The sequence below is a fragment of the Dromiciops gliroides genome, chromosome 3 (genome assembly GCF_019393635.1).
Source record: "Dromiciops gliroides isolate mDroGli1 chromosome 3, mDroGli1.pri, whole genome shotgun sequence".
Classification (NCBI taxonomy): domain Eukaryota; kingdom Metazoa; phylum Chordata; class Mammalia; order Microbiotheria; family Microbiotheriidae; genus Dromiciops; species Dromiciops gliroides.
The window spans coordinates 457,393,227-457,406,137 of record NC_057863.1 but is presented as its reverse complement, the minus strand read 5'-3'; the positions used below and the strand labels follow the sequence as shown (position 1 = coordinate 457,406,137).

The following is a 12,911-nucleotide window of genomic DNA, read 5'->3' as shown; positions in this document are numbered from 1 at the left end:
CCTTGTCCTTAAATGAAATCCAATCCCCAGAACACTGGACTTTAGATGCCGATTGTGGAGTATATTTCTCTAATGAAGATATGTTATTTTTTTCACATATGAAAGGAAGTTTGATTCTGCAGTCAGCGGGCTTGTGTAAGTCTAAGGAATAAGAGGTAAACTTGCAGCTGCATGCATTTCCCATTCAGTACACTTAACAAAAAAATCAATAGGAAAAGATTGGTCTTATTTAATTCATTCCTGTCTCAGTGGGTGGGCATATACCCATACTTCTGCATTGATTCCTACCCTTCTCTGCTGTTACCTCTAAATCACTAGTTATCACATCAGTAATTGTTTAGAGATATTCCACCAATATAATTGGGGGGCGGGGTGTGTGAAGAGAAATGGAGATTTATTTTGGAATGATTGGCTTATTTTATTTTTAATTCTGACCATCAAGGCAGCTGTGAAACTAAGTCACATATTTTATTTCCAAATAATCACATCAGTATAGCAAAACAAGCCAAACTGTTCACAGCAAAATATTTATATTTTTAGTGGTAGCTTAGACTAAGGAATCTCATATCATCAGTCAGATATACAAGCTACATAATTGATAAGAAGATAAACTTAAGTGATTCATAATGAACTTATCCAGTTTATTATTGTATACTAAACATTTAAGGATTCAGAATCAACTTTACCTCTAAACCAATTCTTGGAAGAGATGTACCAGCACTCCTTTTCATAAATCATAGGAAAACGATGCCATGCATGAAAGCTTAAAGAAAAAGGCAGATAGATCACCCATTTCCCCATGTAACTTTTGCCTAAAACACCCACTATTTTCTACTATCACTGATTTTAATTTTAAAATTCAACATGTTAGTGATAAAATTACATATGAACTACTTTGAAGACAACATGTTGGAAAGAGGTCGTGGGCCATCTTGGACAATATGAGTTTTTTTCTTTTTCGGGGGATGGAGAGAATTTATAGCCATGCAGCTCATTTAGTAGCATTTTATTTTAAGTGCTCAAAACTATCATATTACAGTCAATAACTAACACTAATTTTCATAAAGGGATTTTAAAAAGCAAGTGTTACATACCTCATATCATGATAATTTCTTATGTGATCAAGAGTTTTAATCCACCACTTCTGTTGATCACTAGATAGCTTAGAAAAAAGAATATAGGGGTTGCTATATGATTGTATCAGCTACCACCAGTTGTAAAGTTACAACAAAGAAATAATCAGTAATGGTCATGAGATGAAATTTACCCCTTTAATGCAATTTTCTTGCAGTGGGGGAAAAAACCCCTGGAAACACATCAAGAAGTATCCTTTGTCCTGTTCTTTAATATTAGTGTCTTACTTAGGATGATTATGTATTACATTGAAAAGGGTAAATTTCATAGTAATATTTAGACTTAACAGAATTATTATATATTAAGGATATTTGAGGGTTTTATTTTTCCAAGACACAGAAAATGCTGTCTACTTTAAAATAACCTATGAATTTAAATTGTTTATGAAAATTCATTAGAGAAAAATTTAGAAAACAGAATTAGCTCAAAGGCCTTAACCTCATCAGAGTGGGCTCAAGGAGGGAATAACACACTATTAACTATTAACCCTACAGGAAAGTAGGAGGGGAAAAGGATAAGGAGGGAAGGGTGAATGAAGGGAGGGTAGAGTGGGGGAAGGGGCAGTCAGTAGCAAAACACTTTTGAGGAGGAATAGGGTAAAATAAGATAGACAATAGAGTAAATATCATTGGAAGGGAATGGGATGGAGGGAAATAGTTAAGATGATTGACTACAATGTCAAAACGTATGGTACCTACTCTGTTGGGCTATTGTGAAGAAAATTCTCTGTCAAGTTCAAGGTACTATATAAAAATTATGATGAACAGGATGCTATCAGAAAAACCTGGAAAGACCCACATGAACTGAAGCAGAGAGAAATGTGCTCTATACAAAATAATAGCATTAGTGTAAGATGATCTGCTGGGGAGCACATGGTTATTTTCAGTAAGGCAATGATCCAATATAACTCTGAAGAACTTATGAGAATTGTAGTCAATCTACAGAGAAAGAACTGATGATATCTGAAAACAGACTGAAACACATTTCTTTTTTTGACAATTCCTTAATCTGAAGTTTTGTATTTATCTGTTTTCTCTCATCTAGCTAATGTAGAATTGTTTTGCATGACTACTCATGTATAATTTATATTGAATTGTTTGAGTTCTTGGGGTGGGGGTGGGAAGGGAGGGAGGAAGAGGAGTTGGAGCACAAAGGTTTTTTAAAAATTGATGTTAAAATTTGCTTTTACATATAATTTGGAAAATAAAATTCTAATAAAAAAATAAAAACCAAAAAAAAAAGATAATCTCAGTCATATAAATCACATCATTTTGATGAGATCTAAAAGTTATAAAACAAATAATATTCTGAATTACTGGCAAAATCAAGCATAACTGTTTTTAAATGATCTACCGGGGGTGGGGGGGGAGCAGCTAGTTGGTGCAGTGGATAGAGTACTGGCCCTGGAGTCAGGAGTACCCGAGTTCAAATCCAGCCTCAGACACTTAACACATACTAGCTGTGTGACCCTGGGCAAGTCACTTAACCCCCATTGCCTCACTAAAAAAAAAAAATCTATCAGAATAAAAAATTTTTTTTAATTCAATAGAAATTGTTTCCTCAAGACTTCACAAAACATTTAATTATCTATAGATATGAAAAAAATCTGAATGGACCAAACTAAAGGATAGAGTTTAGCAAGTTTTGAAAAACTTAAATTAAAAAAAAAATCAATCAGTTACTTATTGGTTAATTGCCTGAAATTTAAAAACAACATTCAGCATTGCTTCTGAGTTCTAAGACTTTGGCTTAATTTCTAATCAGAAATCTGGGTTACATCTTTTTAAAAAATTTATTTTATTTTAAATTTATGAAATAAAACAAGCATTTCCATAACATAGTATAATAAAAAAATATGACTGTACATGAAACTACAGGTCTACTATGTATGACTTGCTATTCATTTTAAATATACAAAAAAGTTATTGTGTAAATGTTTTTCTTCCCTCTCCCCACCCTAGAGATAGCCATCATGAGACACAAATAGGTATATACATGTAAAATTATTCTATACATACTTCTATTTATCAGTTCTTTCTCTGGATGCAGATAGTATTTTTATTCATATGTCGCTTATACTTAGTTTGGTTATTTATAATATTCATAATAACTTATTTGCTCAAAGTCATTCTTAGCACAATATTGCTGTTACTATATACAATGTCTTGATTCTGCTCATTTTATTCTTCATTATTTCATGCAAGTATTTCAATGTTTTTCTAAGACCATTGAGCTCATCATTTCTTATAGCACAGTAGTATTCCACCACGATCATATACCACAACTTGTTCAGCCATTCCCCAATTGATGGGCATCCTTGCAATTTCCAGTTTTTTTTTTGCCACCACAAAGAGAACTGCTATAAACATTTTAGAACACATAGGTTCTTTTCTTTTTTCCATAATCATCTTGATAAAGTAATTAAATTAAGTTAGTTTACCTAAATTTCTCATAAAAGCTACATCTTAGGGGGCAGCTAGGTGGCACAGTAGATAAAGCACCGGCCCTGGATTCAGGAATTTCTGAGTTCAAATCCAGCCTCAGACACTTGACACTTACTAGCTGTGTGACCTTGGGCAAGTCACTTAACCCCCATTGCCCCACCAAAAAAAAAAAGCTACATCTTAAAGTTGGTTTTTAATATAAAAATAACAATTTCTGTTTGGGACAGAAAATCTTTTTTTTTTAACCACTATAATAGCATATAGGAATAAGAAGTGGCCTAGGGGCACTACTGATATTTTATAGTCTTCATTATCCTGTCTATTCATACTTAACCATAATTGTGAGCACTGAGCAATGCAATATGACTCTTCTTGAATTTCATTTTTTGGGGTCTGGCAAATTAGTTGATATTGGAGTAAAAAGGTCATGGGAACAATAAAATTTGAAGTTGTTATGGGAACTTGTTTTTCCTTCATTCTGAATGAAGACCATGACTTTGGGTGATGTCATGACTTGCAGTGAATTGGATTTAAGTGAGGTAGGACTGTGCAAGGTCACCAACCTCAATTTCTTCTCCAGAGTCATCTGTGTCCAGTAGAGTGGATATACATCAGGTCAAGTGAAGATGGTCCTGGATGTTTAAGGCAATTGAGGTTAAGTGCTTTGCCCAGGGCCTCTCTGAGGTGACATTTGAACTCAGGTCCTCCTAACTCCAGGGTGAGTGCTTTACCACTGCGCCACCTAGCCGCACTTTAGGGGAACTTGAAGCTAGAGAAACTATCCCCTAACATTTATAGGTTATATTTGGCAGACAGGTGGTATAGTAAATGCCAGGCCTGGAGTCAGGAAGACCAATGTTTAAATTTGATTGTAAACATTTACTAGATCTGTAACCCTGGGCAAGTCACTTAATCACTGTATGCCTCAGTTTCCTCATCTATAAAATGAGGATAATAAAAGTACCTTCCTTGCAGGGTTGTGTGAGGATCAAATGAAATAATATTTGTAAAACACTTAGTACAGTGCTTGGCAAGTAATAGGTGCTTAATGAGTGTTAGCTATTATCGTATTTAAAATAAGAAAAATATATATGTTGTGTATCCTTACATTTGCAATTTTGTCTCGGAGGGCATTTAGTGCTGTGAGTGACTTCAGAGAAGCAAGGGAGCTTTGATTACTTGCACAATACAAGGCTGCTTCATCATAGTTCAAGTGAGTATCAGGAACAAACCAATATTCACTGCCTTCAACAACAACTGGAGGTCCGTGAATTCCAGCCTGATCTAAAAGTAAAGGGGAAAAAAATCATGAATGAATGAATAATCAAGAATTAAAAAAATAAGGAATTCATACATTTGAGAAGATTATAGAATTTTGTGAAATCCTTTGATGTAAATAAAGCTGGTAGGCATCTTAGAGATCGATTTGTACTCCCTTCATTTTATAAAAACGAAACTGAGGTTTAGAGAAGTCAAGTGACTTGCCCAAGTTCACAGAGATGAAATGTGGCTAAGAAAGAGTTAATATATCTATGGCTGGATTTGGCATAATAATGATACTTTACCTGTAAGGTAAAAATACATTACCTTATATTTTAAAATATTAAAAAAAAAAGATATTTTACTTGTAAGGTAAAAAAAAAAAAAGCATGGTATTTTCCTCCACTTACCAGGGTTGAACCACTCTGGTGTCTTTGGAGTGTATCCTGTACAACAAAGAAAAGCTACTTTTAGTACAAGTTTGTGATTAACATGCCATAATTAGGGTCTTAAAAGTGAGTCAAAAGGGATCCCTGGGATTATTCCACTTTTGGTTAAACCCCTTCATTTCAGGTTAGGACTGGAAGAAAATTGACTTAATATGACCTAGGAATTTAATCTTATTAGTGAGTTGAGAATGGCCTAGTTTGTCTGGAATATAGACTGAAGGAAGAATTTCGGAAGGCAGATTGATACAAAAATGTGGAAGACCTTGTGTCAGTATCAAGAATTTATCATCTATGAGAGGCAGTGAGGAGTAATGAAAGCTTCTGTATTGGTTGTACTGAATTTGAGATGTGTCTGGGACACATGATTGGAAATGTTTAATAGGCATTTAGTGAAGCAGTAATAAAGCTCAGAGGAAAGGCTAAGTCTGAATAAACAGGGCTGGGAATGATTTCCATAGAGGTGCCAAACCCACAGGAACTGAGAAGGTCTCAGACAAGGTAGAGATGCTATTTCAACTTTGCCCAAAGTTAAAGGTATGTGCAATTGTTTGCTCAGAAAACTTCTCAATTTGTACCACTTTTTGTTTGTTTGCATTTGAGAATAGAAGGCAATCGATTGCTTCTATTTCACTTGGTGGCATTTTGATTACCAGAGTGCTCATGATTTGACCATGTGATCTCTGGTGATCTCTCTCTCTCTCTCTCTCTCTCTCTCTCTCTCTCTCTCCCTCCCTCCCTCTTCACTTCTCTCCCCTCCCTCTTTCTTCCTCCCTCTGTCTCTCCCTCTCTCTGTCTCTCCTCCTCCCTCTCTCTCCCTTCCTCCCTGTTTCTCTCCCTCCTTCCCTCTGTCTCTTTCTTTCCCTCCCTCCCTCTTCCCCTCCCTCTCCCTCTCTCTCCCTCCTAATTATCCCACTCATCTTTCCTTATTGTTCAAGGTGAGTCACTGTTACAAATTAGTAAAGCTAAGGTCTTCATGCAAGGAAATTATCTAATTGCACTAACTTCCATGATAATTATTGAATATTAGAATTATGATTTCCCCAGAATGACGCATGAATGGTTTAATTCTATGTAATAAATTGATATTTCTATAGTATTTTCAAAGAAGAACCTGTAAGCTTGTGAGTAACCAAGTGGAATCTGCTAAGATGCTCTCCTGATAAATGTAAATGATCTCATTTAAGAGACTTACAAAATAAGACCTGTGAATTCATTGCACAGGGAGCTCCCAGTGAGGGACTTCCTTTGCCAATGAAAATCAGCTCCTACCCTGCAACTTATAGTCAATAACAGGTTAAATTACTTGCTCTGGGTCACACAGACAATATGTCAGCATATGACACAAATCCAAGTCTTCCTGACTCCAAGGTCAATTCTCTATCAACTCCACCATGCTCTCTTTAGAGGACTCTTGAAATGTGACTTCTTATTGCGTACCAACTTCAAACTGCTTGCTATATTTCCAGGCTTATCTTATTTCATTTTTTATATTAAAAATAAATTTTTATCAAGATGTCTTTTTTTAATATCACCATAGTTCCCCCTGCCCCTGGATCACTACTTCCTCCCATGTCAGAGAAATATCTTTCATAACAGAGTATTTTTTAAAGAGAAAAAAAGAAAAGAAAATCAGTATAATTGAACAATACATCAAAAAATTCTGAAAAAAATAATGTGCAATGTACGATTCTTGTGAACCTCTCATCTCTGGCAAGGGATGAAATTGGAGTGTTTTATCTCTTTTTTTCAAACCATGCTTGTTCTTTATAATTTTATAACATTAATTTTTTATTTGGGGGAGGGTATTCTTTCCATTTATATTGTTGTGTAAACATTATTTTGTTGGCTCTGCTTACTTCTCTTTGTATCAGTTCATGTAGAACTTCACACTTCTCTATATTAATCATATTTGTAATTGCTTACAGCACAATGTTATTCCATTATGTTCACATAACACAATTTGTTTAGCCATTCCTCAATCAACGGGCATTGGCTTTATTTCTAATTCTTTGCTATCACAAAAAGTGTTGCTATGAATATTTGGTGTATATGGAGTCTTTCTTTTTATCAATGGCTTCCTTGGGAGTTTTAACACTTGCAATGGAATCTCTTGGTCAAAGAATATGGGCATTTTAGTGAATTAATACAATCAGTACAACTACATTGGAGAGCAATTTGGAATCATGGAAACGTTTCCAAATTGCTCTCAAAAGTAGTTATACTAATTCACAGTTCCACCACAATGCAACATTGTGCCTATCTTCCTATAACTACTCTGAACACTTACTATTCCCATCTTTTGTTATCCTTGACAATTTGCAAGGTATGAGGTAAAATCTCAGGGTTGTTTTGATTTGCATTTCTCTTGTTTTAATGATTTGGAGAAGTATTTCACATGGCTATAAGTAGTTACCAATTCTTTTCAGAAACATTTGTTAATATTCTTTGGCCACTTATCTATGGGGGAATGGCTTTTGGTTTATGTGTGTGCGTGCATATGTGTGTGTACATATACACATCTAGATATTCATGTCCACACATATTTAGCTATAGATAATCATATCTATCTAAACTATCGAAATACCTTGAATACCAAACCTTTATCAGAGTAATTTTTATAAAGATTTTTCTCATTAGAATCCTTCCCTTCTTATCCTAGGTAGTTTTGTGTAGAAACTTTTCAGTTTCATGTAATCAAAGCTATCTCTATCATCTCCTGTAATTGTTTCTATCTGTTGTTTGGTTAAAAATATGTCTCTTAACCCTAGCTGTGATTGTTATATGATCTACTTTTCACAGTACCTGATACATATTGTGGAATATTGTATAAGGTGTTAGTCTAAACCTAATTTCTGCCAGACTACTTTCCAGTTTTCCCAGTAGTTTTAAAAACAAATATCTCTTTTCTAAATACTATATATTTTCCATTTTATTGAACACTGGTTCATTAAATCCCATTGTTTCTGATTCTCCTTTGTCTGATTTGTTCCACTGATCTGTATTATACTGTAAAAGCAATACTGGATGGTTTTGATGAGCGCTACTTTAAAATGTATAGTTTCAGGTCTCAAAGTTCTATTCCTGTTTCATTCCTATCTTTTTACAAAACTTTCCTTGATATCCTAAATATGTTATTTTTCCAAATTAATTTTGTTACTATTTATTAAGTTCTGGAAAATATCACTTTTAAAATTTGATTGGTACAGCATTAAAAGTGTAAATTAATTTTGTTGGTATTGTCATTTTTATTACATTGGCAAGGTCTAGTCATTGGCATTGAATATTCCTCTTGCTGTTTAAGTTGTTCTTTACTGATTTAATCAAATTTAGACAAGTCTTTTGTGTTCTTTGGAAAGCTGATCTCCAGATACTTTGTGTATTTTGAAATTTTTGAATAGGCTGTTGCTTTCTATTATTGCCTCTCAGATTTTGTTATTGTATTGAAACACTGTTGATTTTTTAGGGTTTATTTTGTAGTTTGCAACTTTACTGATTCCCTAGATTTTCGAAGTAAATCTCATATTATCAGTAAACAGAGATAGTTTTACCTCCTCTTTAATCATCTGCTTTCAGTTACTTTCTCTTCTTTTATTGTTATTGCTGGCATTTCCAGAACTACATTAAATAAAAGTGAGGGGAGAGGAATCCTTTCTTTATTCTTATATTCATTGGGAAAGGTTCTAGCATATTCCCAATACATATGATGCCTACTTTTGGTATTAGATAGATACTTTTTATAATGTTAGAAAGATATCCCTTGTAGAGTTTTCAGAATAGAGTGCTGTTCTTTGTCAAAGGCTTTTTCGGTATTTATTGAAATAATCACATTTTAGATGTTTTTGTTTAATATAATAATGCTGATTTCCTCCCTAATTTTGAACCCTCCTTGAAACCCTGCTATAAATTCAAGTTGTAATAATGATTTCTTGAATTTATCATTATAATCTGTCTGACAGGATTAAAAAATTTTAAATTGATATTCATTAATGATATTGGTCTAGAGTTCTCCTTACATGTTTTATATATTAGGACTAGATTTATTTCATAAAAGTAATTTGGTAGGGTGCTTTTTTCCTCTCCTTTTTTTTTTTTGAGTATAATTGTGTAGTATTTGGTACTAATTGTTCTTTAAAAGTTTGAATCAGAATTGGGAGGTGCCTCTCCCCACCCACTCCCACCCCTTTGGTAGTTCTTCTACCATTCTTTTTCTTTTTATGAGATTGGATCAATATCTCTATCTGATCTTGTTCGTATATCTTATATTTTTGAAGGGATCCCTCTATTTCTTCTGTTTTCATTTTTGTTAATATATAACTATATACATTAAAAAAAATATATATATATAACTATATAAAATAGGTTCTGATAAATTATTTTTATTTTTTTCCGGTTTTGTTGTGATTTCACTTTGTTCATTTGCTATTTTGTTGATTTGATTTTCTGCTCTTTAATAAATCAGACTAGATAAATATTTACCAATTTTACCAGTCTTTTCAAGGAATCAGCTTTTAGTTTTATTTATAATTTCTATAGTTTTTTGGTTTCCAGTTCATTTCTCCTCTAATTTTCATTACCTCTTCTTTATTTTGTTTGTTTTCTAGTTTTTTTAAATGCATTTTCGGTTCATTAATGTTCTCTTTGTCTTTTTTATTAACATATGTTTGTTGGGATACAGTTTTTCCTCTGAGGACTGCTTTAGATGCGTCTCAAATTTTGCTATGTTATTTCATCATTATCATTTTCATTCACAAAATTACTGATTCTCTGATTTGTTTTTGATGCTTCTAATTGTATTTTCTATACACTCTGTACTTCATTCAAATTGGACTATTCTCTATTCCCTGATCATGCCCGGTACTTTCCTGCCTCAATGCCTTTGCTTGTGCTCTTCCCTTTTGCTGCAATGTCCCCTCTCTTCTTCTTTGCTAGTTGAATTTCTACTCATTGTTTAAAATACAACTCAAATGTTACTTCCTCCATGAAGCCTTGTCTGAGCTTCCCTTTTAGCCAAGATCATCCCCTCTGCGAGCTCAGTTTTCCATCTTATAATTTATTGTGTACTACAATTATGCAGGTATGGGTCATACATATTGCTTTACTAGACTGTAATGACAACATTTAACTCTGCTCATCTCCCTTACCCCTTTGTGCTTAGCACACTGTTCTCTGAACATGGTAGGACTTCATAAATTTTTTTTAATTGAATTAAAGAATCAGTTTATGCAAGGAGATTCAATAACATAGGACATTGCTGATTGAGGAATTCATTCTGTGGGATTAGACTCAGAAACTTGAAGATGATTTTCAGAACATCCATAGTGATGGTTATTGACTTCAGAGTCTATGCTGATAGGTTATCCTGAACATCAACTACCACTTGCTTTATAAGGCCTCACTTTCTAGTGCTGGAGCTGGATCCAGCCACACAATATCAGGTCTCTTAAGTTGTCAGATATTTTATGGAGGCAAAAATATCCTGGGAAAAAAATTCCATCCTAGCAAATACCACAGCATCCAACTAGAGAAACTCAAAGAGGAAAAATACAACCAGGAACTGATGAGGAATACTTCCCCCCCCCCCCTGACACACACTAACACTGTACCCTCCCGCCTCCCTTCCCCCCATACATATGAAATATACTCTTCTCTGTCACAATTTACCTAATCTTCCTCCCCACCTCTCCCACAGGACGAGGGTTAAGTGACTTGCCCAGGGTCACACAGCTAGCATATGTCAAGTGTCTGAGGTCAGATTTGAACTCAGGTCCTTCTGAATCCGGGGCCAGTGCTTTATCCACTGTGCCACCTAGCTGCCCCCTTAATCTTTTAACTAATAAGGAAGCAACCAAACACTAATAGACCATCTCAAGAATATTTCCTACTCAAATATGACCTGATTGCTACCATATAGAATCTATATTTAACATATTTGTAAAAGCTTATTAATGTTGCAAGCCTTGAAAAGGTTTTCTTAATTTTTTTCTCATCATACTGAATTTCTGTTCCTGCTTCATGGCTTTACAATCTTCCAAGTAGCCTATGAATCATAGGCTTCCCTCATTCTGCCCCATATTTCTTTTCTTTATTCATTTTGTTCAGGGAAAAAATATCTTTTTATACTCCTTTATCCCATTTTACTTTCCAGTGAGAAGAGCCTTCCATTACAAATTAGACTCTATCTAAACTCACTTTAATCTAATCAATGAAACAGATATTTATGAAATATCTGTTGTGTGTCAGCCACTGTGCTAAGCATTAGTGTTCTCAGAAAATTTATGTTCTCTTTGGGGTGAGGGGTGTGGAGTTAGAAATTCAGCACACACAAAAAGATAAATATAACACAGATCAAGGAAATCAAAAGAATGATCACATAAAGTGGACCAGGAATATTTGAGGCAGAAGGACGAGACCAGGTAAAGCTTTGTGGAGAAGATAAAACCTAAACTGTTCCTAGAAACAAAATAATGATGCTGAAAAGTGCAATTGAAGAGGAGTGTATTCCAGCCATGGGGGAATGGCTTGTGCAAATGCACGGACATTTGTGTCTTAGAAAACAAATCATTTAGTTTAGCTGGAAATTGTAAAAAGAAGCAATGTGAAATTAGGCTGGCGAGGGGTATAATGGAGCCAAATGTAAGGAATCATAAATGCCAGGTGAGGCAATGGAAATGAATGGTTTGTTTTTAAAGCAGGGTAATGTGTATAGTGGGAGTTGGAGAATATTATCAGACCTGTGCCTTAAGTGGATTATCTGGGCAGTTATGTTAAATGCATACAATAGAAGAATATTATTAATAATATTAAGCTAATACAGTAGTCCATAAAACTAGTGTTGAGGACCTCAACTCTGGTGGTGGCAGGAGGAGTAAAGAGAAAAAAATGAATATGAGCAGTACTTTGGGTAGAATTGACAGGACATGGCAACTAGTAATATTTGGGGAGTAAGGAAGAAGGAAAGAATGGGTGATGATTTCAAGGTTTTGTGCTTGGGTGATTGGGAAGATGTGTTCGGTCTGAGGGGCTGATAGGACACTTAGGTGGATCTCTGAGATTTGGAGCTAGAAAGAGTTCCAGGTTGGATTAGATTTGGGGTTCATTTCCATAGAGGTCATATCTAAACAAATGAAAATGGAATTGGAAAAAAAAAGCTGTGAGAAGAGGAAAGAGGGCTTAAGAAAGAGTCTTGCAGGGGCAGCTAGGTGGCACAGTGGATAGAGCACTGGCCCTGGAGTCAGGGGGACCTGAGTTCAGATCTGGCCTCAGACACTTAACACTTGCTAGCTGTGTGACCCTGGGCAAGTCACTTGGCCCCAGTTGCCTCACCAAAAAAGAAAGAAAGCAGGGAAGAAGGGAAGAAGGAAAGAAGGGGAGAAGGGAAGAAAGAAAGAAGGAAAGAAAGAAATAAAGAGCCTTGCGATAGACTTCTATTCAGAATATCAGAGGAAAATTACAACCTATCAAAGCAGAACAAGGATGAGGAGAAACAGTGGAAAACAATATTGGAAAGACAGGGAAGAAAAGATCCAAGAGGGATATTCAGGAAAGTGGTCAAATTTGTCAAATTCTTTAGAAATGTCAAGGATAAGGACTAAGAAAAATGGCCATTTAGCAATTAAGAGGTCAA

The 12,911-nt window shown here is 34.8% G+C and overlaps 1 protein-coding gene across 1 annotated transcript in view; it reads right to left on the bottom strand.

The window, feature by feature from the left end:
* The window catches only part of LY75 (lymphocyte antigen 75), a 139,777-nt gene that overhangs the window by 45,243 nt on the left and 81,623 nt on the right, over window positions 1–12,911 (bottom strand). The window contains exons 17-21 of the mRNA XM_043994952.1: window positions 5,249–5,284; window positions 4,687–4,862; window positions 1,095–1,162; window positions 687–763; window positions 2–141 (exon numbers count right to left, since the gene is read on the bottom strand). Coding sequence (XP_043850887.1) covers window positions 2–141; window positions 687–763; window positions 1,095–1,162; window positions 4,687–4,862; window positions 5,249–5,284 — 497 coding nt within the window. The remainder of the gene's footprint in view (window position 1; window positions 142–686; window positions 764–1,094; window positions 1,163–4,686; window positions 4,863–5,248; window positions 5,285–12,911) is intronic.